The 25,567-nt window shown below is 43.0% G+C and overlaps 1 protein-coding gene across 6 annotated transcripts; it reads right to left on the reverse strand.

Annotated features, from left to right (window-relative positions):
- Nucleotides 1-1,318: 1,318 nt before the first annotated feature.
- On the reverse strand, nucleotides 1,319-19,169 carry LOC111968752 (MYND-type zinc finger-containing chromatin reader ZMYND8). 6 transcript variants are annotated; one of them, XM_023994606.2, is made up of 21 exons: nucleotides 19,034-19,169; nucleotides 12,482-12,552; nucleotides 11,980-12,131; nucleotides 10,968-11,189; nucleotides 10,561-10,674; nucleotides 9,343-9,408; nucleotides 8,907-8,999; nucleotides 8,724-8,811; nucleotides 8,578-8,633; nucleotides 8,417-8,494; nucleotides 8,180-8,295; nucleotides 7,545-8,056; nucleotides 7,204-7,341; nucleotides 6,839-6,997; nucleotides 6,150-6,683; nucleotides 5,555-6,046; nucleotides 3,356-3,555; nucleotides 2,972-3,052; nucleotides 2,784-2,862; nucleotides 2,380-2,619; nucleotides 1,319-2,251 (listed from the first exon to the last, which is right to left on the reverse strand). In XM_023994606.2, the coding sequence occupies exons 1-21, from the start codon at nucleotides 19,045-19,047 to the stop codon at nucleotides 2,082-2,084; spliced, it is 3,675 nt and encodes a 1,224-aa protein (XP_023850374.1). In that variant the 5' UTR covers nucleotides 19,048-19,169; the 3' UTR covers nucleotides 1,319-2,081. The 6 variants fall into 6 exon arrangements, with proteins under 6 accessions (XP_023850374.1, XP_070301394.1, XP_023850383.1 ...); XM_070445293.1 differs by lacking the exon at nucleotides 19,034-19,169 and adding an exon at nucleotides 18,644-18,662; XM_023994615.3 differs by lacking the exon at nucleotides 19,034-19,169 and adding an exon at nucleotides 16,200-16,290.
- Nucleotides 19,170-25,567: the final 6,398 nt, after the last annotated feature.

Raw genomic sequence — 25,567 nt, forward strand, 5'->3', positions numbered from 1 at the left:
CTATCGCCCGTAGCACTCACCTGTCATCATAAAGTGCTTTGAGACACTAGTCAAGGATCATATCACCTCCACCTTACCTGTCACCCTAGACCCACTTCAATGCAATCGCCATCACACTGCCCTAACCTATCTGGACAAGAGGAATAACTATGTAAGAATGCTGTTCATTGACTGTAGCTCAGCATTCAACACCATAGAACCCTCCAAGTTTATCATTAAGGAGGCTGAAGAAATGTTGCTTGTCACCCAAAACCCTCACAGACTTTTACAGATGCACAATTGAGAGCATCCAGTCGGGCTGTATCACCGCTTGGTACGGCAACTGCACCGCCCACAACCACAGGGCTCTCCAGAAGGTGGTGCGGTCGGCACACCGCATCACCGGGGGCATACTACCTGCCCTCCAGGACACCTACAGCACGCGATGTCACAGGAAAGCCAAAAGATCATCAAGGACAACAACCACCCGAGCCACTGCCTATTCACCCCGCTACCATCCAGAAGGCGAGGTCAGTACAGGTGCATCAAAGCTGGGGCCGAGAGACTGAAAAACAGCTTCTTTCTCAAGGCCATCAGACTGCTAAACAGCCATCACTAACACAGATGCTGCTGCCTACATAGACTTGAAATCATTGGCCACTTTAATAAATGGATCACTAGTCACTTTAATAATGCCACTTTAATGTTTACATATCTTGCATTACTCATCTCATACACATATACTGTATTTTATACCATCTATTGCATCTTGCCTATGCTGCTCTGTCATTGCCCATCCATATATTTATATATTCTTATTCCATTCCTTTACTTAGATGTGTGTATTAGATAGTTGTGGAATTGTTAGATATTTCTGCACTGTCGGAACTAGAAGCACAAGCATTTTGCTACACTCGCAATAACATCTGCTAACCATGTGTATGTGACCAATAACATTTTATTTAACATCTTTCACCCCAACTGCCATAATAATGGTCAAACAGTTTCAGAACATACTTTATTTATTTACAGAATGTAAACAAACAAGACATTAAATACAACAGAGTTGATTTAGTCACTTCTCTATACAGGGAGGAATGATTCCATTACAGTAGATTGTAGTAGGAAAATAGTTTGAAAGTCAAATGACATTTCCTGCTCTCAGATGAGTGAATAAGGTGTAGAGCGCTTAAACCTGACACACAAAGACTTGTTCGCTGTAGTTTATCATTTTCAACCAGCTACATTTACATTTTGGAATTATGTGGCAGACACATTGAAAAATGTAACAGCCTTAAATGTAGTGGTGTATTATGTTACCTCAAAAACTAGGCCTGTGTTTGCCATAAATATGGTTTATTTCTCAGTGACAACATGCGTATAACACAGATATGAATTCAGGACAAATGGCAGCATTATGATGAACACGAGACCCAAGGGAGGAAAGAAAAACATTCCGAAATGGAAAAGCCTATCTTTAAACCATATCTTAATTCAACAGGCAGTATATTGAACATTATCTCTGCAATAAACTGTAGGCAACATTCTGGTATAAATAAATTAACATACACAATTGTAGAAAAAAAGACATTTGTGTTAACACTCATCTGAAGCCATGTTCCATTCTTATCGAGTTTGGGCATCTGGGTGATCATTGACCAAACTCCAGTACCAAAACTTATTATGCACTCCCAATAAATTTTTATTAATATTACAGATAATAATAGATACACTTTCTGCTAAACTTTCTATGCATCTTACTCACACACCTACTCCTCAAATTTGGCCATAAAGCTGCTTCTCTATGAGCTTGCAAAGGGAGTGTAATGTACTGCCTGTTGCTGACAGTGATTGCGAGAACAGGTGGTGCCCTCTAGTGGTTACTTGTCCCACAGTGCATTGGACATTCATCTCCTGGAAATACAGTAAGTATACTTGAGATGGATAAGGATGATTGTAGATTTTTGGGAAAGATTAAATTCATTAACAAAAAAAGAGCCTTTGGATTACTCCAGAGCAGCAGCTTGAAAATATAAAGTGTCGATAGTTTTATGTTACAGGTTCAAGTGCAATAACTCAATGGTTGGGGCAAGGGCTCAGTGTTAGGAAAGGCTGACAGTGACATTGTCCTTGCTTTTCTCCACGTTAGAGTCTTTGTCTGTGGGTGCGGATGTCGTTCCTCTGGGAGAGGTTTGACCACTTGACTGTCCTGAGGCTTTGTTTGGGCCGTCTGCCGTGGACCCCGACTCAGGCTCTTGCTGTGAGGCTGTCGCTACAAAAAGAGAACAGAAATATATAACTATACAATTGTAAGACAATTGATACCTGTAGTCAGATGGATTCAATATTCTTTAACTAATATCAATTCAGCTTTGAATATGGCTGGTGCGTGTGCGTTACCTGATTGTGTGCAGGACTTCATGTGTTCTGGCCAGTGGGCTTGCTGGCAGGGATAGTCACAGTAGCTGGTGTTCCAGCAGCAGTAGAATATGGCCTCCTTCTTGCAGTTGGCACACCACTGCTTCTTCTTGGTCTCATCTACCGCCTGTTGTTTCTCCACCTCCATCTGCTTCTTCACCTCCGCCATCAGTCGCTCCCTCTCCTGCTCCAGACTTTGCCTCATCTCCGCCATGGTTAACTCTGCACATGCACACACATCAGACAATAACATAACCTTTTCTGTAGAATAATGTGATTACTTCTCCTTAGTCAATGACATTCGTTGTTATATTGACAGACAGTCCTTGACCCAGATTTGCCAAGGTCATCTGCAGTTTAAGCTAGAGTAATGTAAAGGTCCTTACCTAGATTGTGCTTCATTTCTGACAGCTCCTGTTGATGAAGCCACTGCAGTTTTTCTATTTCAATTCTCAATCGTCTAATCTGTGTGGGAGAGACAAGGACATACACTCAGACTCCCCAGAGTCATACAGCTAACTATTATAGGTATGGTGGTATTCAGTCCCTCTGAGGGAGACCAGCAGATACCTACCTCTGCTAATGTGTTCCCTGAAGTGTTTTTGGAAAGGTCTGTATACAGCTCAGTCACAGTCCCTTTGATTGTATCCATTATCTGAGGGATAAAGGAGACCTGAAGCAAAAACTTTTCGGAAGTAAGCTTTATGCAATCTCTTTGAATGCAGACCCATCACACTCTTGAGTACCCAAGAGGCCAATGACTATTCATACCTTAAATAAAAGACAGATAACAAAAAAAAATACATATTTAATCTATCTGCCATATGTAAAATTGTCCCCCAAAAGTGTGCATGCTTCAATAAGCCTTGCTCCAAGCCCCAAACCATAATACTGATAGTGTAGTGTACAGCCTTCAGCTTGCTTACTCTGGCCATCGATCCAAGCCTCGCATACTTACTTTATTAGTGTACTTTGCAATGTCAGCTGCTACGTCTGCTGATGCGGTGGGGATCTGGAAGTCCCCTGCCATGGAGGATGGGGTGGAGGGGCCACTACCTAATCCAGGGGCTGCCATCATGGCCACAGAGGGTGGGGTACTGGTCACCAGGGTAACAGACGATGTGGACGTACTGAGTGGAGGGTCTTTCTGCTGGACAGCTAGAGTAAACAACAAGAACCAAGACTAAATCAGTGACATGGTTTAGACCCTTTCTTCTTTAAKGTTGCTGCCCMTATCATCGCCAAGCATATCTCTGACCATTTTAACCTGTCTCTCCTCTCTGGGGAGGTTCCCGTTGCTTGGAAGGCAGCCATGGTTCGTCCATTATTTAAAGGGGGAGATCAAGCTGATCCTAACTGTTATAGGCCCATTTCTATTTTGCCCTGTTTATCATAAACTTGTCAATCAACTGACTGGCTTTCTTGATGTCTACAGTATTCTCCTGGTATGCAATCTGGTTTCTGCTCAGTTTATGGATGTGTCACTGCAACCTTAAAGGTCCTCAATGATGTCACCATTGCCCTTGATTCCAATGTTGTGCTGCTATTTCTATTCACTTGCCCAAAGCTTTTGATACGGTAGACCATTCCATTTTTTGTGGGTCTGGTTTGCTAACTACCTCTCTCAAAAAGTGCAGTGTATAAAGTCAGAAAATCTGCTGTATCAGGCATAGCCTGTCACCAAGGGAGTACCCCAAGGATCAATCCTAGGCCCCCACGCTCTTCTCAATTTACATCAACAACATAGCTCAGGCAGTAGAAAGCTCTCTCATCCATTTATATGCAGATGATAGTCTTATACTCAGCTGGCCCCTCCCCAGATTTAGTGTTAAACGCTCTACAACAAAGCTTAGTGTCCAACAACTTTCTCTGCCTTTAATAACCTTGTTCTGAATACCTCCAAAACGAAGGTCATGTGATTTGGTAAGAAGAATACCCCTCTCCCCATAGGTGTGATTACTACCTCTGAGGGTTTAGAGCTTGAGGTAGTCACCTCATACAAGTACTTGTATGAGGTAGTCGCCTCATACAAGTACTTGTGAGTATGGCTAGACGGTACATTGTCCTTCTCATATCAAAGCTACAGGCTAAAGTTAAATCTTGACTTGGTTTCCTCTATCGTAATGGCTCCTCTTTCACCCCAACTGCCAAACTAACCCTGATTCAGATGACTATCCTACCCATGCTATATTACGGAGACGTAATTTATAGATCAGCAGGGAAGGGTGCTCTCGAGCAGCTAGATGTTCTTTACCATTTGGCCATCAGATTTGCCACCAATGCTCSTTATAGGACACATCCCATCACTGCACTCTATACTCTTCTGTAAACTGGTCATCTCCGTATACCCGTCGCAAGACCAACTGGTTGATGCTTATTTATAAAATCCTCTTAGGCCTCACTCCCCGCATCTGAGATATCTACTGCAGACCTCATCCTCCACATACAACACCCATTCTGCCAGTCACATTCTGTTAAAAGGTCCCCAAAGCACACACATTCCTGGGTTGCTCGTCTTTTCAGTTTGCTACAGCTAGAGACTGGAACGAGCGGCAACAAACACTCAAACTGGACAGTTTTATCTCAATCTCTTCCTTCAAAGACTCAATCATGGACACTCTTACTGACAGTTGTGGCTGCTTCGCGTGATGCATTGTTGTCTCTACCTTCTTGCCCTTTGTGCTGTTGTCTGTTCCCAATAATGTTTGTACCATGTTGTGCTGCTGCCATGTTCTGTTGCTACCATGTTGTTGTCATGTTCTGTTGCTACCATGTTGTTGTCATGTTGTGTTGCTACCATGTTGTGTTGCCATGTGTTGCTGCTATGGTGTTGTCTTAGTTCTCTCTTTATGTGGTGTTGTGTCTCTTGTCGTGATGTGTTTTGTCCAATATTTTATTTATTTTTAGTTATATTTAAAAGAAAATTAAAAAACAGCCTCCGTCCCCGCAGGTCTTTTGCCTTTTGGTAGGCAGTCATTGGAAATAAGAATTTGTTCTTAAATTACTTGCCTAGTTAAATAAAGGTTAAATAAATAAAAATAAAACATCACAGCGGTGGTTTTTAGGCCTGCAGTTGAACCTCATACTGTAGTTTTTTTGCTGTGTCCATTTTCTCTGTAGTGTGCTAATTTAATTTTCAACTAATACTGTGGTGTACCTTTGACAGATTGCCTGGTCTGGTACCGCGTGCTTTGGGAAGGTTGCTGTGGCAATGAAGATGTTGCAGATGCTGGCGTTTGCGGCATTGTCTGTGGCTGGCCTGGTGATGCTGCCTGCAGCTGAGGCGTATCTGGCTGCTGATTTTGTTGCTGCCGCTGCACCTTCTGCATGTGCCACTTCTGGGAGGAAGTCTGGAACCTGTTGGTGGGGTTCCACACCACCGCCCGCTGCACCACCGGGACAGTCTCCCTGGGCAGCAGAGGGCGCTGTTTCTTCACTGCTGTGGTGGCAGAGGAGGATGTGATGGGGGCCATCGGTAGTGTGGCATTGGGGAGTGTGGTGGGGGCGATGGTGGTGGAAGAAGCAGTAGTGAAGGACACCATGTTTAGAGGGATGGCTAGTGGAGAATGTGATGAATCTTTCATACTGGGGGTTAAGAAATGGGCTGTGTTGTTTTGAGATGGAGTAAGGGAACTTGACAGGGCTTTACCTACAATAAAAAGAAAATATTAATAACAGCATCTGTTTTGGTTAAACTTTTTTCTCGCTTTCATATTTTATCAACTAGTGATAGAGAACAGGAGGACTCTCACCCTCTGTCTTATTGGCTGGTGGATTTTTGGTGGCGCGTGAATCTTTCCTACTCTTCTTCCGGTCTCTGCCCCCCTGGTCCTCCCCCAGGTCAATCACCAGTTCCCTCTCAGAGTCGGAGTCGTCCACCACAGAGGGCTGCCTAGCCTCCTGCTTCACCTGGGGCTTCTCTCTGGATGCCGGGGATACTGGGGCTGCTTTTGCTTCCTCTGGGAGCTCTTTGTCCGAGTGTACACCCTGATTCTCTTTAGATGAGGATTCAGAGAGGGTAGATGGTGCCCCCACATCCCCCATRGTTACCGTGGCAGTTGCTGGCCCCTTTGTTTTGACCTCATTTAGGCTGGGGGGCAGGGGGTCTTTGGATCCCCTCTTGGAAGAGTCCTTCTCACCCTTGTCATTGGCCTTTGTGTGTTTGCCTGCCTTAGGTTTCTGTTCCTCGTCGCTGGCGTCACTGTCACTCGAATCTGATTTATCAGAGTCCTCTGAGTCGCTGTGTTCTACTCCCTTATACACATCCTCAGAGATCTCATCTATACCTGTACACAGCAGAGGGGAAGTTGGGGTAAATGTATAACGTCAAAGGTTCTTTTGGTTGTTTTCATACAAATGGACTAACTGAAAACAAAGTAGTTGACTGGTGCCCCTATCTTCATAACTGGTGCTTTACTAGCGGTGTGGCGAGTTCACTCACCCAGCTGGGCCTTGCAGCTCTCAATGGTTTTGTCCAGGTTGAGCTGGAAGCGGCTCCTGATCTGTCTCTTGGGCGAGGTGAGGACTGGTGGGGCCCCCTGCTGTTGCTGCTGTACAGTCTCACTCAACTCCTTTAGGTCCATCTCGGCTTTGCTACGGTCTGACACGCCAGCACACAAGATCACAAACAATGTTATTGACTGGTTGAAATCCACTCCAATCACTAGACCAAGTAGGAATGTCTCTACATATGGTTAAGGTTTATGGATATGGTTTTGCTGTCATGAAGCCTTTCCCAGGTGTGCTAAATAGGTGAGCTTTGAAGATGATTGTGGTGTGACTGAGGGCAGGTGTGTGGCAGCTCACCCAGGTTGAGGTTAAGGATGCTCCCTGTGAGAGTTGCTTTCTCCTGCTTGGGGACTAGAGCAGGACCCTGGGAGAGGAACAGTTTAGGGCTGTCATTGGCACCAGAGGCAGGACCAGGTCGAGTGGAAGCAGGTGATGCTGTGGAGAGTGCGCAGATATATCTATCGATGTCATGCTCTTCTCAGGATCTTAATTTAAGTGGCAGGTATTAAAAAAAATAACATGCCCTGTGTTTACAGTTCTTGATTTATACTGAAAACCAGAGTCTAGGTCACTGTTACAGTATATTTCATATTCCCCTAGGACTACAGACTGTCAGACAGGCAGTGTGCAGTACCTACCTGTGCAGTCCATGGACTCCTCCCCAGCACTGTAGTGGCTGACTGGGGCTCTAGCCGGGCCCTTGTCTGGTGTATCCAGCTCTCCATCAGAGCCTGTGTGAGCAGAGGAGTTGGTGCTCATGGGCGAGCGGGGCATATCTGTCAGGGAGATCCTCCGGCCTGTACTCCCTCCAACCCCGCCCATGCCCCCGCCCCCGTCAGACAGCATGCTCCTGGCCAAAGGCATCTTGGGAGATGCAGTCATGTCAAAGTTGAACTTGATCTTCTCCTGCTTCTCGGGCCGGACCGAGCCGGACGAGGGGTTGGCAGGATCCAGCAGCATTTGGTACTGGTTATCAGGGGTGTAGGRTGTCCGGAAGGGGGCATAGTTGAACACTCCAAACTTCTTCCTCATGTTCTCCACGTAGACCTCCATCTCCTGCATGGCACTGTTGAAGATGCTCTTAGTCTTCTTCACAGAAAAGGGAATCTCCCTGGACATGAGGTAGCAGTTGTTTAAGGGGACCCACGCCCTGGAAGGTGAAGAATAATAATACATCGGAACAGCTGAATAGACACAGAGGATAGAGACGGAGAGCTGTGAAATACCAAATGAACTGATGAGTATAAGTGACATAGTTAAGTACCAAAAGTACCTGTCGTGCTGCCCGAAAAAACGAGCATCCACCTGCCCGTCTTTRTCCCGCAGTGCTTTGGCAGGCCAGAATGGAAACCCCTTCAGCTTGGCCCACACGAGAGGGTGAGGATTACTCTGAGCAAAGTAAACAGGAAGACTAGTTATCATACTGAGACCATTATACAGACCACATTCAGTATACACAAGGTACTACAATTCAAATGTATGACTCGTTTAGCACAAGCTTTGAACTCACGCATGGCTCACAGAACCAGTTGTCTCTCTTTTGGCAAGCTGACAGATAGCACTCCGGACAGACCTCAATCTCATTCATCTGAAAGAGAAGAATCATTGTATGTGTAAGAAGAATCTCTTCTGAAGGCCTGAAAGAGTTTTTGGCCGCATACCCACACTTACCTCATGTTCACAGATTTTCACTATGACTTTAGCTGTGGCAGTAAGCTTATGATTGCCTAAAATAAGAAGGTCACAGTGAGTAATCATTACAAATCAGTTATTGATAACCAGTAAAAATCCATTGCAATCAAAACAGGGACACAGACCTCCATTATAAATTATGCAGTTGTGTAAAATCCATTTCACATCTGCCAAGAAAGCTTCAGTGCAGCCATACATTTTCTTTTTTGTATTCTGGAAAAATAAAATAGAAAAGGTCAGTGATCAACCACTGGTGAGGTTTGGGATTATAGTTCTAACCCCAAAGAAAGAAGAGTACATTTTCTAACCTTCTCCAATGTACCGAGATCCATGGCGTGAAATATATACTCTGCGTAGTCTGGATGCTGTTCCAGAGATACTGGCTTCTGGAAGGGTTCCGTCTGGAGAAGAGACAAAAGAGACATGCACAGTGAATTAACCTTCATATTCAAATTCCAAATAGGCCACACTTAGACCAAATCCTAACTTGAGACACACTCATAGCTAAAACTTTAATGTAAATATATAATTGCAATTAATTCAAGATTTAGGTTAAGATTTCAATTGCATCTCAATTTAGGATTAAGCCTTCACTGCATGACCTCCACCACCACAACCCATACAAACACTCCACCACCCCAGGACAGACAACAGCAACTAAAAACAGACACAAAAAACACTCCAAACAGGAGGAAAATAACGGGGGAAATATGATTAGGTCTTTTTTTTTGTGTGTTTGATTACCCAATTAAAAGCCTTTCTCTGCGTGGCGCCTGCATGGGGGGAGTGAGATGACGAGCGTGGTTGGTCCTGAAAAAGAGTAAGAGGGGCAACTGTATCCTCACCACAACACCGCTTTCCAAAATGGACCCTTGGTTCAATGGTTCCTTTGCTCTTTATGTCATTGTAGAGGAGAGGACTGGCTAAAAACAGGCTTGGGTGGTTTAGTGTTGTTAGAACACCCTTACTTATGGCTTACCATTTTGTAACCAGAACACCAAAGGATACTTCAGACTTTGAGTATAGTAAATAMGTTCACAGTGTATTGGGGAAGGGGCAATGGACCTCACTGATGGAACACAAAATCAGGAGAAAGCATTGAGCAGTCTTAAAATCAGACCATATAAACAAGCACACAACCATTATATTGTGTTTGTGTGAGAGAGTTCTGTTCACTCACATTGGAATTACACTGAGTGTACAAAACATTAGGAACACCTTCCTAATATTGAGTTGCATGACTCTTTGCCCTCAGAACAGCCTCAATTCATCGGGGCATGGACTACAAGGTGTCAAGTTTTCCACAGGGATGCTGGCCCATGTTGACTTCAATGCTTCCCACAGTTGTGTCAAGTTGGCTGGATGTCCTTTGGGTGGTGGACAATTTTTTACAAATGCGGGAATGTGTTGAGCGTGAAAACCCCAGGAGAGATACAGTTCATGTCACACTCAAACTGGTGTGCCTGGCACCTACTACCATACCCTGTTCAAAAGCACTTCAATCTTTTGTCTTGGCCATTCACCCTCTGAATGGCACACATATAAAATCCATGTGTCAGTTGTCTCAAGGCTTAAAAATCCTTCTTTAACCTGTCTCCTCCCCTTCATTTACGCTGAAGTGGATATTATTTAACAGGTGACATCAATAAGGGATCAAAACTTTCACCTGGATTTACCTGCTCAGTCTGTCATTGAAAGAGCAGATGTTCCTAAAGTTTTGTACACTCAGTGTATATGAATTTTACTAACGCTGATCTCTCTGTTCTTCAACAGTTCAATATCTACTGTCAAAACAATTAGTCAATAACAACAGTTAGAAAAGGTAGAAATAAGTAGTTCTTCCATGACAATGTGGGTAAAAGCAGAAGCACAAGCCTTTGGAATATGTGCCCTATATCCAGTTGATTTAGAATGTTACTGTGACTGATCAGTCAGTTGGAGGAGGGAGGTCAGTGCACTTACACCTGGCTGTTTCATCTTCTGGAGTGAAAACTTTAGCAGGTAAGACAGCTGGTCTATTGTTAGCATCGTCATTGCTTTACTCTGAGTCTCTATGCACTCTGCAACTGTTATTTTCTGAAAGAAAAGAGAGATCTTTTGTTAGCAAGATGTTAGCTTCAAATGTATATTCCCATTTCAAAGGATATTCCCAGTATCAAGCCTCATTTTACTACCTTGACCACATCTTATACCAACATGGTCAGAATTTCTTGTAACTCCAAGATTTTTCTCAACTCTGTAAATTCCATAAAATAGGGATGTCTGTCATCATGGTCYGGCCTCAAGCCCCAGCCTCCCATGAATTTTAAGGTTCTAAAGTTGTCTTCCTGGTAGACAACTGGTTTTCGGTCCCACCCACAAGCGAGTACCTCACATTCAGGGCAGAACCAGTCACCCTCGGGCTCTGCGGGTAGTTTGAGGCACTTGGCGTGGTACACCCTCGGGCAGAGCTCACAGCAGAGCACCTGACCCTCGCGGTGGCACAGCCAGCAGTAGAAGTCATTTCTGCCGTCCTGCGGCACAACATCAACAGGGTCTGTGGTGAGTGCTGGCTGCTTCACATAGTAAAAGGGACCATGTCTTAGTTCTGACTGAAATGCAGGCAAGAGAAAGAGAACGTTTGGGGTTTCAAAAATCAGGTGTGAGATTACATGAGCAGCATAGCAGACATGAAAAAAAACAATTACAAATATGTTTTTCAAAAAACACAATCTACATAGTAACTGTCCAAAACAGACTGCTTAGAACCCTGTGTTGCGACATAAGGCATTAAAACATTGATTAATTGACCATTCCTGGTATCAGACTGGAAGAGAATCATTACTGTAGATTATATTACAAATCCCCTTTCAAAGGTCAAGACAGTGAAAAGGATCAGTTTGAGAAACTAGCCTTTAGTATCGCTTACTGATTGGATCTGATAAGCAGTCTGTGTTTTGGTCCACACCTGTTACTTTTTTTGCATTGAGACAAGCTTTGATCCATGGCTTTTAAGCCCAGGTTGCTATTGTAATTTACCATTTATAAGTGCTAATCATTAATAGTCTCAGTGTGAGTGAGCAACAGCCGAAGCATTACCAATCACTTGATTTCAGTAGGCAAAATTTGTAAAACAAGCATGCAAACACATTAATGAAACAATTTAGATAAATCTTATTACATAGTATTAGGCCATATAGGCTTACTGTAACACTATAAGAAAAGATCAACCTCATGGTGTCACAAACATAAAATAGTCCCATGGCATACCAAAAGACAACTGGAACAGAAAATGTTATCCACCGGTTTTTTAGTAGGATCTATTTCAGTGTAACAGAAACCCAGCAGCCTCTGAAAGCACAACAGTGTGAGCACAGAGGAGCAGGGAGGGGGAGGTCGCACCTGGTCTTTACTGCTGCTGACCGCTCCTGGTTTCTTCTTCTTTTTGACCGGACTGGGRGAGGTCTCAGCCGGGGAGTGACCATTAGACGAGTGAGGGGGGCTGGGCACCTTGCGTTTCTGGGCCGCCCGCTCCACTGACCCTGGGTCCGAAACTGCAGGGAGGGGGTCAAATGTCAGGCAAGCCAACATGACAGATGTATTATTTCCCAGAAGAAAGTGCATGTACTGGCCATAGAACAGTAGATGTTCATTGTTTTCATACAGTACAGAAGATAAAAACCGGTTACCATAGTGATAAGCCATGACAGCGATATGAACAGAAGCAGCACATTAGCCTCCATCTTATACTGTTTGTGATTCAGCTCTGTACCAGACACATACATACAGTAGCCTACACTCAACATGGGAGCAATAAAATAAAGCCTTTCACCACCACCACATACTGCCTGTAGGCATAGGCATAAATAGGTGAAAGTATAGCTCAGCTTTCAGTGTTTCTCACCTTTGGATCGTGTAGATATCTCCATCCCCTCTACTGCATCCGACTCAGTCGTCACCTCCTCCTCAGCCAAACTGGCAGAGAAAAGAGATGCACTATTAAAGCCCTGTTATGACAATACCTACAGAAAGACTCCCAACATAAATCAATTCATCCAATGCCTTTTTACAGTTTGACTCACTATGTTTACACCAGACATTGCTTAATCTACAGTATGTTCAGTATGCACGTGGTTTCGCAACACCATCTACTAAGTAACAATCATAAATCACACTGTATAAAAGAATCTGCTGAAATACTTGTGTGTAAATGTAAAACCAAAGTCTCACAAATCTTATTTGTATCATTTTAGTATCATTTCCAGAGGAAAGACAATCCCGTCTGGCTGTAAAGGTCTGCTTCAACACTGACCCACTCTCTCGGTCTCACTACAATGGGGTTATTCTTAGAGTGAGAGTCTATTTGGCCCAGAGGCAAACTCTGTCTAAACCAATCCTGACTGGACACAGACACACACTGTTCGCTTTGGTGCAGAGGTATCATAAATCTACAGGCTACGGCCAGCAAGAGTCCCTCTCTTATTGGGAGAAGGAAAATGTCTAGTAAAGCAGTGTTCTAATGTTCAGAGTTCCAGAGTGTGAAACTGACAGAATGTGATTAAGTTGAAGGTCAACAATCATCTGTCAGTGCCTCAGAACAATGTCCCAGGGATTAGATTTGCTTTTCTGGAGCCATGCATTTCATAACATGGGGTTGAATCCTATCTACACATGAACTCAAACACATGTCATGCATTGATGCCAAAAGTGGATTTCTCAAATGGACAAATTACACACAGAGACACATCTACAGGAATTGACTGGGCATGGATGTTATGTAACTAACTATTATTAACTAACAGCTAAATGCGTTCTAGTTTCAAACTCAACATGGGGTCGTTCCATATGATTTCAATTACTTTCTGATTGCACCTCTTTTGATTTGAACAAAACCTTCCATACATGTTTGCCCATGGTAGAAAGGGACTTTTTGAACCTGAACACTAAAACATTCAGGAGCGAGAGGGGCTGAAAGAAGACCCATTTTGCATACCCCATTCTACATCCGTGTCTTCCCTAAAAAAGATAAACGGTTGAGTTTGATATAATTTGAAAGCTTACAAACAGGGTTGTGAAACTATTTTATGATTGAAAAAATATTTTAAATTAAAACAAWTTTTTTCAGCTTTAGCGTCAATTACCCAAAAACAAACGTATGTGGACACCCCTTCAAATTAGTGGTTTTGGCTATTTCAGCCACACCCATTGCTGACACATGTATAAAATTGAGCACACCGCCATGCGATCTCCATAGACAAACATTGTCAGTAGAATGGCCCGTACAGAAGTGACTTTCAACGTGGCACCGTCATAGGATGCCCGTCTTTCCAACAAGTCAGTTTGTCAAATTTCTGCCTTGCTAGAGCTGCCCCAGTCAACTATAAGTGCTGTTACTGTGAAGTGGAAACGTCTCAACAACTCAGCCGYGAAGTGGTAGGCCACACATGCTCACAGAACGGGACCGCAGAGTGCTAAAGCGCGTAAAAATCGTCTGTCCTCGGTACTGAGCAACACTTACTACCGAGTTCCAAATTGCCTCTGGAAGCATCAGCATAAGAACTGTTCGTCGGGAGCTTCATGAAATGGGTTTCCATGGCTGAGCGTCGGGTGGAGTGGTGTAAAGCTCGCCGCCATTGGACTGGAGCAGTAGAAATACGTTCTCTGGAGTGATGAATCATGCTTCACCATCTGGCAATCCGACGGACAAATCTGGGTTTGGCAGATGCCAGGAGAACGCTACCTGCCCGATTGCATAGTGCCAACAGTCAAGTTTGCTAGAGGAGGAATAATGGTCTGGGGCTGTTTTTCATGGTTCGGGCCCCTTAGTTCCAGTGAAGGGAAATCTTAACGCTACCGCATACAATGACATCATTGACGATTCTGTGCCTCCAACTTCTTGGCAACAGTTTGGGGAAGGACCTTTCCTGTTTCAGCATGACAATTCCTGTGCACAAAGCGAGGTCCATACAGAAATGGTTTGTCGAGATCGGTGTGGAAGAACTTGACTGACCTGCACAGACTTGACTGACCTGCAAACACCATCTAAACCCCTTTGGGATGAATTGGAACACTGACTACGAGCCAGGCCTAATCGCCCAACATCAGTGCCCAACCTCACTAATGATCGTGGCTAAATAGAAGAAGTCCCCACAGCAACATTCCAACATCTAATGGAAAGCCTTCCCAGAAGAGTGGAGGCTGTTATAGCAGCAAAGGGGGGACCAACTCCATATTAATGGCCATGATTTTGGAATGAGATGTTTGTCCACATACTTTTGGTCATGTAGTGTATGTTGTAGCTTAGACCCTATTTTACACCATCTGAGGTGTTGGTGTTGTAGAGATAATAGAATAGACATTTCCATTCAAGTTGACATTCGACAATGGGTGGACCAGAGGCCATCTTTCTGGTAGTGATTGGAAGTTAAAGTTTAAATTAAATGTAAATGTCAATGGCGTACCAGCKAGATTGCAGGGGTCTGAAGGGATAGATCCAATATTTCTATGGTTGAAATGACACTCACCCTGCATTCAAGAAAATGCTATGTCTCAACCAATGGCGGGCATAACAAACACTTCAGATAATGTAAAATAGGGTTTAGAAATGTGAGTTTATGCCTTTTTAGATAAATGTTAAAGCTTAAAAAATAACAATTGTTTAAACACTTTTTTCAAGAAATCATAGAATAGTTTGACAAACCTGTTGGTAATCTAAAAATGATATCAAACTCAACCGTTCGCGTCACCCATGAATCCTGAGCCCACAACCATTGGGCCCCAATACCTACTGAGACAGGTCAAGGATGAACTGAGGCCAGGGGCAATGGAGAACCATCGGCTCTAAAACTGCATGGTGACTACAATGCCATAGTCATTTCCCTCTAAAATGGGACTACCCCAGTCTCATGCGTTTTATATCCCTCAAGTCAAGAGTGAAGCAACTCAAACATTACTGTTTCATTGTCTTGAACAAACACAGCCCCAGCCCTATGAACACATCATTTAAATGCACACTTCCTTGAATTTAAAAAAGGTACTTTCTTGTGGGAAAGCCACTGCTTCATAAGAAAACTGTCAAACAGGTTTTACGCAATATCAGCTCAACATGAGCATCCCCTTGTTTCAGACATTTGTTTTTTACGCCACGGCACAAGCTACTGTCTCACAGCTCAGATGGGTTCAATTTCACCAGCTTTTTCTTTAGCTCTTGGAGAGAGCAGCATAATTAGAATGCGAAAGTGTGGGATACAAAGACAGCAGCTCCCTGTTAGAGAAGCAAATGTAGTCCCTTTTCCACCATTTCTTTATCACCCCTCTCTGTCTCTCTCTTCTCCATCTCGGGGGCAGAAAATTACAGAGACAGAGCACTGGCTTTACTGGCCTCCACCTCTGATAAAGGCTTTCAGCACAGACAGAGAATCTGCCTCAGCAACATCCCCTTTTCCTCCGGTCAGATACGCAGAGCAAGAGACAGTGAAAACACACTAAACCAATGCCTACAACACCCTTCTTGTAGTTAAATTCCCGAAAAGACATTATTTTCATTAATATAGTGATATAATCCCTCCCACGCCCTCTCTGACAGAACACCCATGCTTCAATGTAGGAAATTGACAGCATACCTTTTTTTTCTCTTTACGCACAGAATACAGATTCTTCAGCCTTTTTTAATTGTTATTCTTTCTTATTTTAATTTTTTTGAGGCCGGTGGGGGATGAGACAAAGATAGGTGCAGAATTTTCCAGAAGGGCCTTGCTCTCCCTGCTGCTCTCCCTGCGATTGTCAATCTTTAACCTCAGCTGTGGACTGCCGATTGGTTTGAGCGCCACACGGAGGTGCCTGATTGGGCGCCTGGCTCAGAGTGCCACACAGGCTCTCTTCTCCCCTATCTCCTCAGACACAGTGCTGCAATGCAGAGAGGATTTCTCCTCACTATCACAAAACCCCTGGAACCAAGTCCCTCACTCCCTCAAAGCCCATATAGTCCTCACTGGTTGTGTGCATTTTCTAAAACATGGGGGATGTAGTTACACAGGCAGAAAGGGAGCGTATCAGATTCCCTCCAATCTCACTCCACAGCTATGAGGCAGTGTGTGTGGCGTCCATTTTGAAGACATTCCCTTATTGCCTGCCTGCTGAGAACACTGCACACACGGCTCCAGTCGAGACGAGCTGCTGTAGAGATCACACACAGCTTACCAGTAGACCGGCTCACAGGAATGCAGGAAGGGCCTTACACTGAGCACAAAGACAGGGCTGAAAATGTCACAGGCCTCAAAATCAAAATGGTCGGCTGTGGTTAAGACTGGAGAACATGCTGCCAACACCCTTTTCTTCCCAGTCCAAAACCTTCCTACTGGCTTTTCTTCTGGACCTTTACAATGTGTCAATACTTGTAACCAACAGTGGTATTGCTATTACTTATTTTATTCTGCCAGTGCCACTTTGAAACATAATTTCTATTTGTAGTTAAATAAATACTAATGCTGCCATTAAAAAGATTATGATAGACAAAAACAATGATGGTTTAACATGGAGAACAAATCCGAATGACATGAAGGTCGTTAGAAAAGGTCAGACAACACAGGTGTGGTGAATAAAAGCAAAAGTGGCAGCATGAATTGGTTTTCTTGTTTGGACCATTATTACAAAGCACAGCTGGTCGTAGCTCTAGAAAACCCTTCTCTCAGTAGGGTTTTCAGCAGTTAGCTTCGCCCACTGCTGGCCATGTGAACTACAATTCTGACGCCGTATTAGAAACATCAATAATCATCGCTTGCTAAGCGGTTTTCGAAACATACGGCCCTTATCTTTCATATCAGTGATAAAGAATCTTTCAAATAAAAAAGATACACTTACTGTAACGTTAGCAGATTTTCACAGATCCATACACTGTGTGCCTCCAGTTGACTAACTACACTTCCTCCCCAGTTACGCTGACACACAGGTGCATGGTAGATAGCTATTTAGCACAGGTGGTCACCTTTGTTTTCTGTCGGTCTTCCTTAAACAAGCGCTGTAACATGGCGATATGGCCGTGTGGGAATACTAATAAAAGGTGTGTATTAATTTAACCTTTTGTGTTTAGAAAAGTATTTCTCGCTGATATGAAATATAAGTTTCTTATGTTTCCAAAACAACTGTTAAACCTGACGCTTGCTGTAAAAGTTTTTAACAAAAGTCCCCCAAGAAGAAGATACATTGATCAATGGGCGCTAAAGGTAGTTAGCATCTATCAATGGGTTAAGTCGGTGGCAGCACCTCAAATCCTCACGCCAGACAGGAATGAAGAGATTATGGGCATTACCAAAGACCATTCACAAAAAGGCACTGGATGAAAAGGTTTCCTCTCCATTCAATTCATTAAGAAGAACCATTGTACGGTAAAAAGTAATGTGTTTTGACTCCATGAAGTAGAGGCAATTGGCGTTACATGCCAGAAATAATATGATAGTTTGCATGGTTGTTGACAAAACATCTGCTGACATACAGCATTGGTCTATGTGTGTGAATTATATGAGTTCCACTACAGAATTAAATATTCTTATATCCTTCTTGGGATAATGATATTTTTCTGTCCAAGGCTGTCTGAAACAGCCCTGCTTCCCTTCGTCAGGCTTCACATGATATCACCCAGAGTGCCTAGAGCCAAGGCACAGAAAGGGGAAGCTCTCTGAAATGGCTGCCACTCCACAGCAAAGAGAAAGCAGTGAACTGAAAAAGACCATTAGGCAGATTTTCTCACCAGATACTAAACCTTTGAGGAATATAATCTAACATTCAGAGAGATTTTAGTTTGGCTAGTTGTTCAATATACAAATCCTGTTCAATAATTATACATGCTAAAAGAAGAATGCAAGAACTACCTGTAGGCATAAACAGTAGTCTGGAAAAACAGACTGTACAGCCATGAGAATATGCCTTTTTAATAGTTGCTCTTGTTTGTCCTCAATAAAGATGACTTTCCTGTTTAAAAGGGCATATGATTAAAAGCAGTGCCCTGCTCTAATATCACTGAGGCCTAAATCATTCTTGCTGTGCTGTCATTGCTGAGCTGTCTCTTTACCATCTGTTAAATCCACTGGGATCCCATCTTGAATGTTACAGCTCTCACCTCCCCACACCTTCCATTTTGACTGTACAGGCCTGTGACAGTCATAAACCCTTACAACCTGACAGCCAAGCCAAACGGATCAATCCTGTTCCTTATTCCAACAGGGATATATTCCTCTTGCCATGCTATATTCTGTAAAAAGGTAGTAAAACAGGCTGACCCGTATGTGATCAGAGACATAACCAGCAGAGGCAGCCTGCTGTGCTGTACTCTGCTCTCCTGCCAGGCTCCACTACTGTGCTGTGGGGACTCTCCCCCCCTCTCTCCCTGAGACAAACAAGGCACATAACATACACAGTAGCTGGTAGCTTATTAAAGTGAAATAATGAAAAGCAAGCTTACCTCTGTGGATGCATGGCTAAAAAACTCAGTGTTTTATGTCAATGCTTATTAAAACATGGAGGACAGCCCTCTGTCCTCACCCTGCTCAGAGCACAGCCACGGCTCTCCAGGCTGGCCGATCGGCTGCTAGGATAGATACCAAGCTGTGAGTGGCCTGCTCTCACTGGCAGGATGTAAGGCTGCAGCTGATTGGCTGGGGCATTTCCTGACTGCTAATCTTTTGTTCTGCACAGGCAGGCAGGAGAAGCGCTGTGGACAGAGGGAGAAACAAGGCCCAAATCACAAAATAAACCATTTCACAGCACAGAACATCCAATAAAACCACATGGTGCTGTAATCCATGCTTGACCCGTCTATATTACAAGGACATTTGGTTGTATTTCACAAAATACAGCAACAGGAGCACGAATACTGGACAGGCCCAAGGCCACATGTTTCAGAAAAGGCCTGTTTCATAGATCCCACCCTTAAGTTAAAATCCTCCGCAGTGAAAAAGTGTTGCACAAATACATGAGAGCAAACAAACAGTGAGAGACAGCGAGGTCGATCTGCAAAGTTTCCCCCTCTTGTAACTGAGATGAACTTGTCCAAAAGCCAACTGAACATCAACACATTACATAACAGTGCAAACAGAGAAAAAAATGTAGATGACTTACTATTTTGAAGACAGAAGTTAACACCAAGTTCTTATGCGCCATCAAATTCTAAAGTGGTCACATAAAAATATACTTTTTATGAACAGATAAGTGATGATTTTATCWAATAAAATAAATACATAATTGCAGGAACTTTTTATGTGATGCTATGGGTATTTAACCAATTATGTTTCTTTGGCAAGTCTGACTAATCAGGGTTTCAAACCTGTACAGTAGGCCAATACTCCAATGATATTACCCCACTAACACAATACTATAATTGTGATTTGTCTGCTTTCCTAATGGACATTTTCTTTAAAGAAACAGCCTAAACCCTGGCCTATTTTTTTCTTTACCTTTATTTAACTAGGCAAGTCAGTTAAGAACAAATTCTTATTTACAATGACGGCCTACTCCGGCCAAACCCAGACGACGCTGGGCCAATTGTAAACCACCCTATGGGGCTCCCAATCACGGMCAGATGTGATACAGCTGGGATTCAAACCAGGGACTGTAGTGATGCCTCTTGCACTGAGATGCAATGCCTTAGACCGCTGCGCCACTCGGGAGCCGATAGCAGAAATCAAATTAAATGAAATACGGGGTTAATAAAACATTTTTAAAAGTAGGGTATTCCTCTCTGCAGTTTGACAATGTACAGTAGTGCCTAGGTCCCTGTGCCTATCACATTTTATTTTTGCCCTCATCGGTACACTGAATGGCACATTACATTTGCTGAAACTACACAGGGTACCAGTTTATTAACCGTGAGACATTTTGCCTCGTCCCTTTTACCTGAATAGACAGCTCCATTGTTCATTGTTGGCACTTTGTAGACCATAGACTGTAAAACATATATTTATATATATATATATTAATAGGTGTAGCCAAGAGCTGTAGTTCTGCCGAACCTGAAAGAGAACAGTGACCTCTTGTGGAGCCAAATGTGAAAAGGCATTGCATGATGTCACCCCTCCCTGACCTCTTAGCGAGTTGCAACAGATAAAATGTATTTACATTAAAAGTCATACTTCTTTGAAACGACAAAGGCTATTAACAATTTAGTCAGCTGTATATATAAGTCAAAGGTTTGGACACACTTACTACTTCAAGGGTTTTTCTTTATTTTGACTATTTTCTACGTTGTAGAATAATAGTAAAGACATCAAAACTATTAAATAACACATATGGAATCATGTAATAACCAAACAAAAGTGTTCAACAAACCAAAATATATTTCATATTTGAGATTCTTCAAGTCAAGTCCAGCTTCATGAGGTAGTCACCTGCAATACATTTCAATTAACAGGTGTGTCTTGTTCATAGCAAAATAGTGTAATTTCTTTCCTTCTTAACATATTTCAGCCAATCAGTTGTGTTGTGACAAGGTAGGGGTGGAATACAGAAGATAGCCCTATTTGGTAAAAGACCAAGTCCATATTATTGTAAGAACAGCTCAAATTAGCAAAGAGAAACCACAATCCATCATTACTTAGACATGGAGGTCAGTCAATGCGGAAMATTTCAAGAACTTTTAAAGTTTCTTCAAGTGCAGTCGCAAAAACCATCAAGCACTATGATGAAGCTGGCTCTAATGAGTACCGCCACAGGAAAGGAAGACCCAGCGTTACCTCTGCTGCAGAGGATAATTTCATTAGAGTTAACTGCACCTTAGATTGCAGCCCAAATAAATGCTTCACAGAGTTCAAGTAACAGACATCTCAACATTAACTGTTCAGAGGAGATTGCGTGAATCAGGCCTTCACGGTCGAATTGCTGCAAAGAAACCACAACTTTTTTATTTAACCTTTATTTAACTAGGCAAGTCAACTAACTTCTCTAGGGTAGGGGGCAGCATTCAGAATTTTGGATGAAAAGCATGCCCAAAATAAACTGCCTGCTTCTCAGGCCCAGAAGATATGATATGCATATAACTGGTAGATTTGGATAGAAAACACTCTAAAGTTTCCAAAACTGTTAAAATAGTGTCTGTGAGTATAACAGAACTGATTTGGCAGGCGAAAACCTGAGAAAAATCCATTCGGGAAGTAGTTTTGTTTTTGTTTTTGTAGTTTTCTATTCAATGCCATTACAGTATCCATTGACTTAGGACTAAAATTGCAGTTCCTATGCCTTCCACTAGATGTCAACAGTCTTTAGAAATTGTTTCAGGCTTGTATTCTGAAAAATAAGGAAGTAAGAGCAGTCTGAATGAGTGGACCCTAAAGTGTTACAGAGCTTTTTCATGTGCGACCAAGAGTGCCTTTCTTGTTTACCTTTCATATTGACAACGTTATTGTCTGGTTGAAATATTATCGATTATTTAGGCTAAAAACAACCTGAGGATTGAATAAAAACATCGTTTGACATGTTTCTATGAACTTTACGGATACAATTTGGATTTTTTTGTCTGCCTGTTTTGACTGCGTTTGAGCCTGTGGATTACTGAAGAAAATGCGTGAACAAAACAGAGGTTTTGGATATAAAGAGACTTTATCGAACAAAAGGAACATTTATTGAGTAAATTAATGTCTGCTGAGTGCAACCATATGAAGATCATCAAAGGTAAGGGATTAATTTTATCTCTATTTCTGACTTGTGTAACTCTTCTACTTGGCTGGTTACTGTTTGTAATGATTTGTCTGCTTGGCTATGTTCTCAAATAATCGTAAGGTATGCTTTCGCCGTAAAGCATTTTTTAAATCTGACACCGTGGTTGGATTCACAAGAAGTTAATCTTTAAACCTATGTAAAATATGTTTTGTTTTCTGAATTTTTATAATGAGTATTTCTGTATTTGAATTTGGCGCCCAGCAGTTTCACTGGCTGTTGAAGAGGTGGGACGCTAACGTCTCACGTACCTAAGAGAGGCTAAGAACAAATTCGTATTTACTGCAGCGATGCGCAATCCCATCTGGTTTGGGCTTACTGGGACTATCATTTGTTTTTCAACAAGACAAAGACCCAACACACCTACAGGCTATGTAAGGGCTATTTGACCAAGAGGAGAGGGATGGAGTGCTGCATCAGATGACCTGGCCTCCACAATCACCTGACCTCAACCCAATTGAGATGGTTTGGGATGAGTTGGACCGCAGAGTGAAGGAAAAGCAGCCAACAAGTGCTCAGCATATGTGGGTACTCCTTCAAGACTGTTGGAAAAGCATTCCAGATGAAGCTGGTTGAGAGAATGAAAAGTGTGCACAGCTGTCATCAAGGCAAAGGGTGGCTACTTTGAAGAATCTGAAATATAATTTGATTTGTTTAACACATTTCTGGTTACTACCTGATTCCATATGTCTCATTTCATAGTTTTGATGTCTTCACTATTATTCTACAATGTAGAAAATAGTAAAAAATAAAGAAAAACCCTTGAATGAGTAGGTGTGTCCAATCTTTTGACTGGGACTGTATGTAAACTCAGCAAAAAAAGAAACGTCCCTTTTCAGGACCCTGTCTTTCAAAGATAATTCGTAAAAATCCAAATAACTTCACAGATCTTCATTGTAAAGGGTTTAAACACTGTTTCCCATGCTTCAATTAACCATAAACAATTAATGAACATGCACCTGTGGAACGGTCGTTAAGACACTAACAGCTTACAGACGGTAGACAATAAAATCACAGTTATGAAAACTTAGGACACTAAAGAGGCCTTTCTACTGACTCTGAAAAACACCAAAAGAAAGATGCCCAGGGTCCCTGCTCATCTGCGTGAACGTGCCTTAGGCATGCTGCAAGGAGGCATGAGGACTGCAGATGTGGCCAGGGCAATACATTTTAATGTCCGTACTGTGAGATGCCTAAGACAGCCCTACACGGACAGCTGATCGTCCTCGCAGTGGCAGACCACGTGTAACAACACCTGCACAGGATCAGTACATCCGAACATCACACCTGCAGGACAGGTACTGGATGGCAACAACAACTGCCCGAGTTACACCAGAAACGCACAATCCCTCCATCAGTGCTCAGACTGTTCACAATAGGCTGAGAGAGGCTGGACTGAGGGCTTGTAGGCCTGTTGTAAAGGCAGGTCCTCACCAGACATCACCGGCAACGACGTCACATATGGGCACAAACCCACCGTTGCTGGACCAGACAGGACTGGCAAAAAGTGCTCTTCACTGATGAGTCGCGGTTTTGTCGAACCATGGGTGATGGTCGGATTCGCATTTATCGTTGAAGGAATGAGCGTTACACCAAGGCCTGTACTCTGGAACGGGGTCGATTTGGACGTGGAGGGTCCGTCATGGTCTGGGGGCGGTGTGTCACAGCATCATCGGACTGAACTTGTTGTCATTGCAGGCAATTTCAACACTGTGCGTTACAGGGAAGACGTCCTCCTCCCTCATGTGGTACCCTTCCTGCAGGCTCATCATGACATGACCCACCAGCATGACAATGCCACCAGCCATACTGCTCATTCTGTGCGTGATTTCCTGCAAGACAGGAATGTTGTGTTCTGCCATGGCCAGCAAAGAGCCCGGATCTCAATCCTATTGAGCAAGTCTGGGACCTGTTGGATCGGAGGGTGAGGGCTAGGGCCATTACCCCCAGAAATGTCCGGGAACTTGCAGGTGCCTTGGTGGAAGAGTCGGGTAACATCTCACAGCAAGAACTGGCAAATCTGGTGCAGTCCATGAGGAGGAGATGCACTGCAGCACTTAATGCAGCTGGTGGCCAGACCAGATACTGACTGTTACTTTTGACCCCCCTCTCCCCTTTGTTCAGGGACACATTATTCAATTTCTGTTAGTCACATGTCTATGGAACTTGTTCAGTTTATGTCTCTGTTGTTGAATCTTATGTTCATACAAATATTTACACGTGTTAAGTTTGCTGAAAATAAACGCATGACAGTGAGAGGACGTTTCTTTTTTTGCTGAATATATATATATATATATATATCTACACACACGTGGATATCTAGCCACACTAGGCCAAGCTAATTAGTTCAACTGGTAACGTTAGCAGTAAGCTAATTGCCAGGTGCAAAATAATTAACTGAAATCTTACTAGTGTAAGAAATTGTAATGGATACTGGTAACTTGTTTTAACAACTTCTCAACACAAGCTATACTTGGCACAACATGCACCCATCCCCCACTATACCCCCACACTTTGTACCCTTATAAATAACCACAGACCCACACACACTCCCCTCCCCCATGAATAGGCCCCTGTTAAAACAAACGCACATGCATTCTGCTCAAGGATGAGACTTTAAGACAAAGAACTGTGTGAAGAGCCAATGGAACGTCGACATCAGGCCCGGACAGGACTACCCACGACCCAGATCGACCAATCGGAAGGCCAGACTACAAGATCAACCTACTTTACTTGTTGCCTATATAACCAGCACAAACTGTTTAGAGCGCTCTCTTTTCCGACGATTCCATACGAGTCAGACAGAAGGGGCCGTGCTGCACGATTGCTAAGATATTTTTACCTGTGAATAAACTGCCTTATTATACAAATATCCATCTCGTCCTATGTCTCAACTTGATCTCCTGTCTCCAGTAAACGTTTTATCAACACTAGGCTAGTTATGAGAATAATTTAATTTGCTGAAAAAACTTTTCATAAGTATCGCTGGCGATATGAGAAAAATACTCACCAAAAGTCTCACTTGTAATTAGACTGGGCTATGCCTACTAGTCGACCAACAACATTTTAATTGGATTTGAACTAGCCTAGGCAACCGATAGTGCAGATCTAGCGCCCATGCACTATGCTATGGGCTGTCTGAGCTAGATTTCACATGCACACTAATAATTCGATATTAAACTGTTGATGGCTGTAGGCCGAGTATGGAAATAGTTATGTAAACACCGTAATCTGTTTATTTTAATCGGCCTAAAGTCAAAATCGAAGTAAGCATACGTTGCTTAGAAAA

The sequence above is a fragment of the Salvelinus sp. IW2-2015 genome, linkage group LG1 (genome assembly GCF_002910315.2).
Source record: "Salvelinus sp. IW2-2015 linkage group LG1, ASM291031v2, whole genome shotgun sequence".
Lineage (NCBI taxonomy): Eukaryota > Metazoa > Chordata > Actinopteri > Salmoniformes > Salmonidae > Salvelinus > Salvelinus sp. IW2-2015.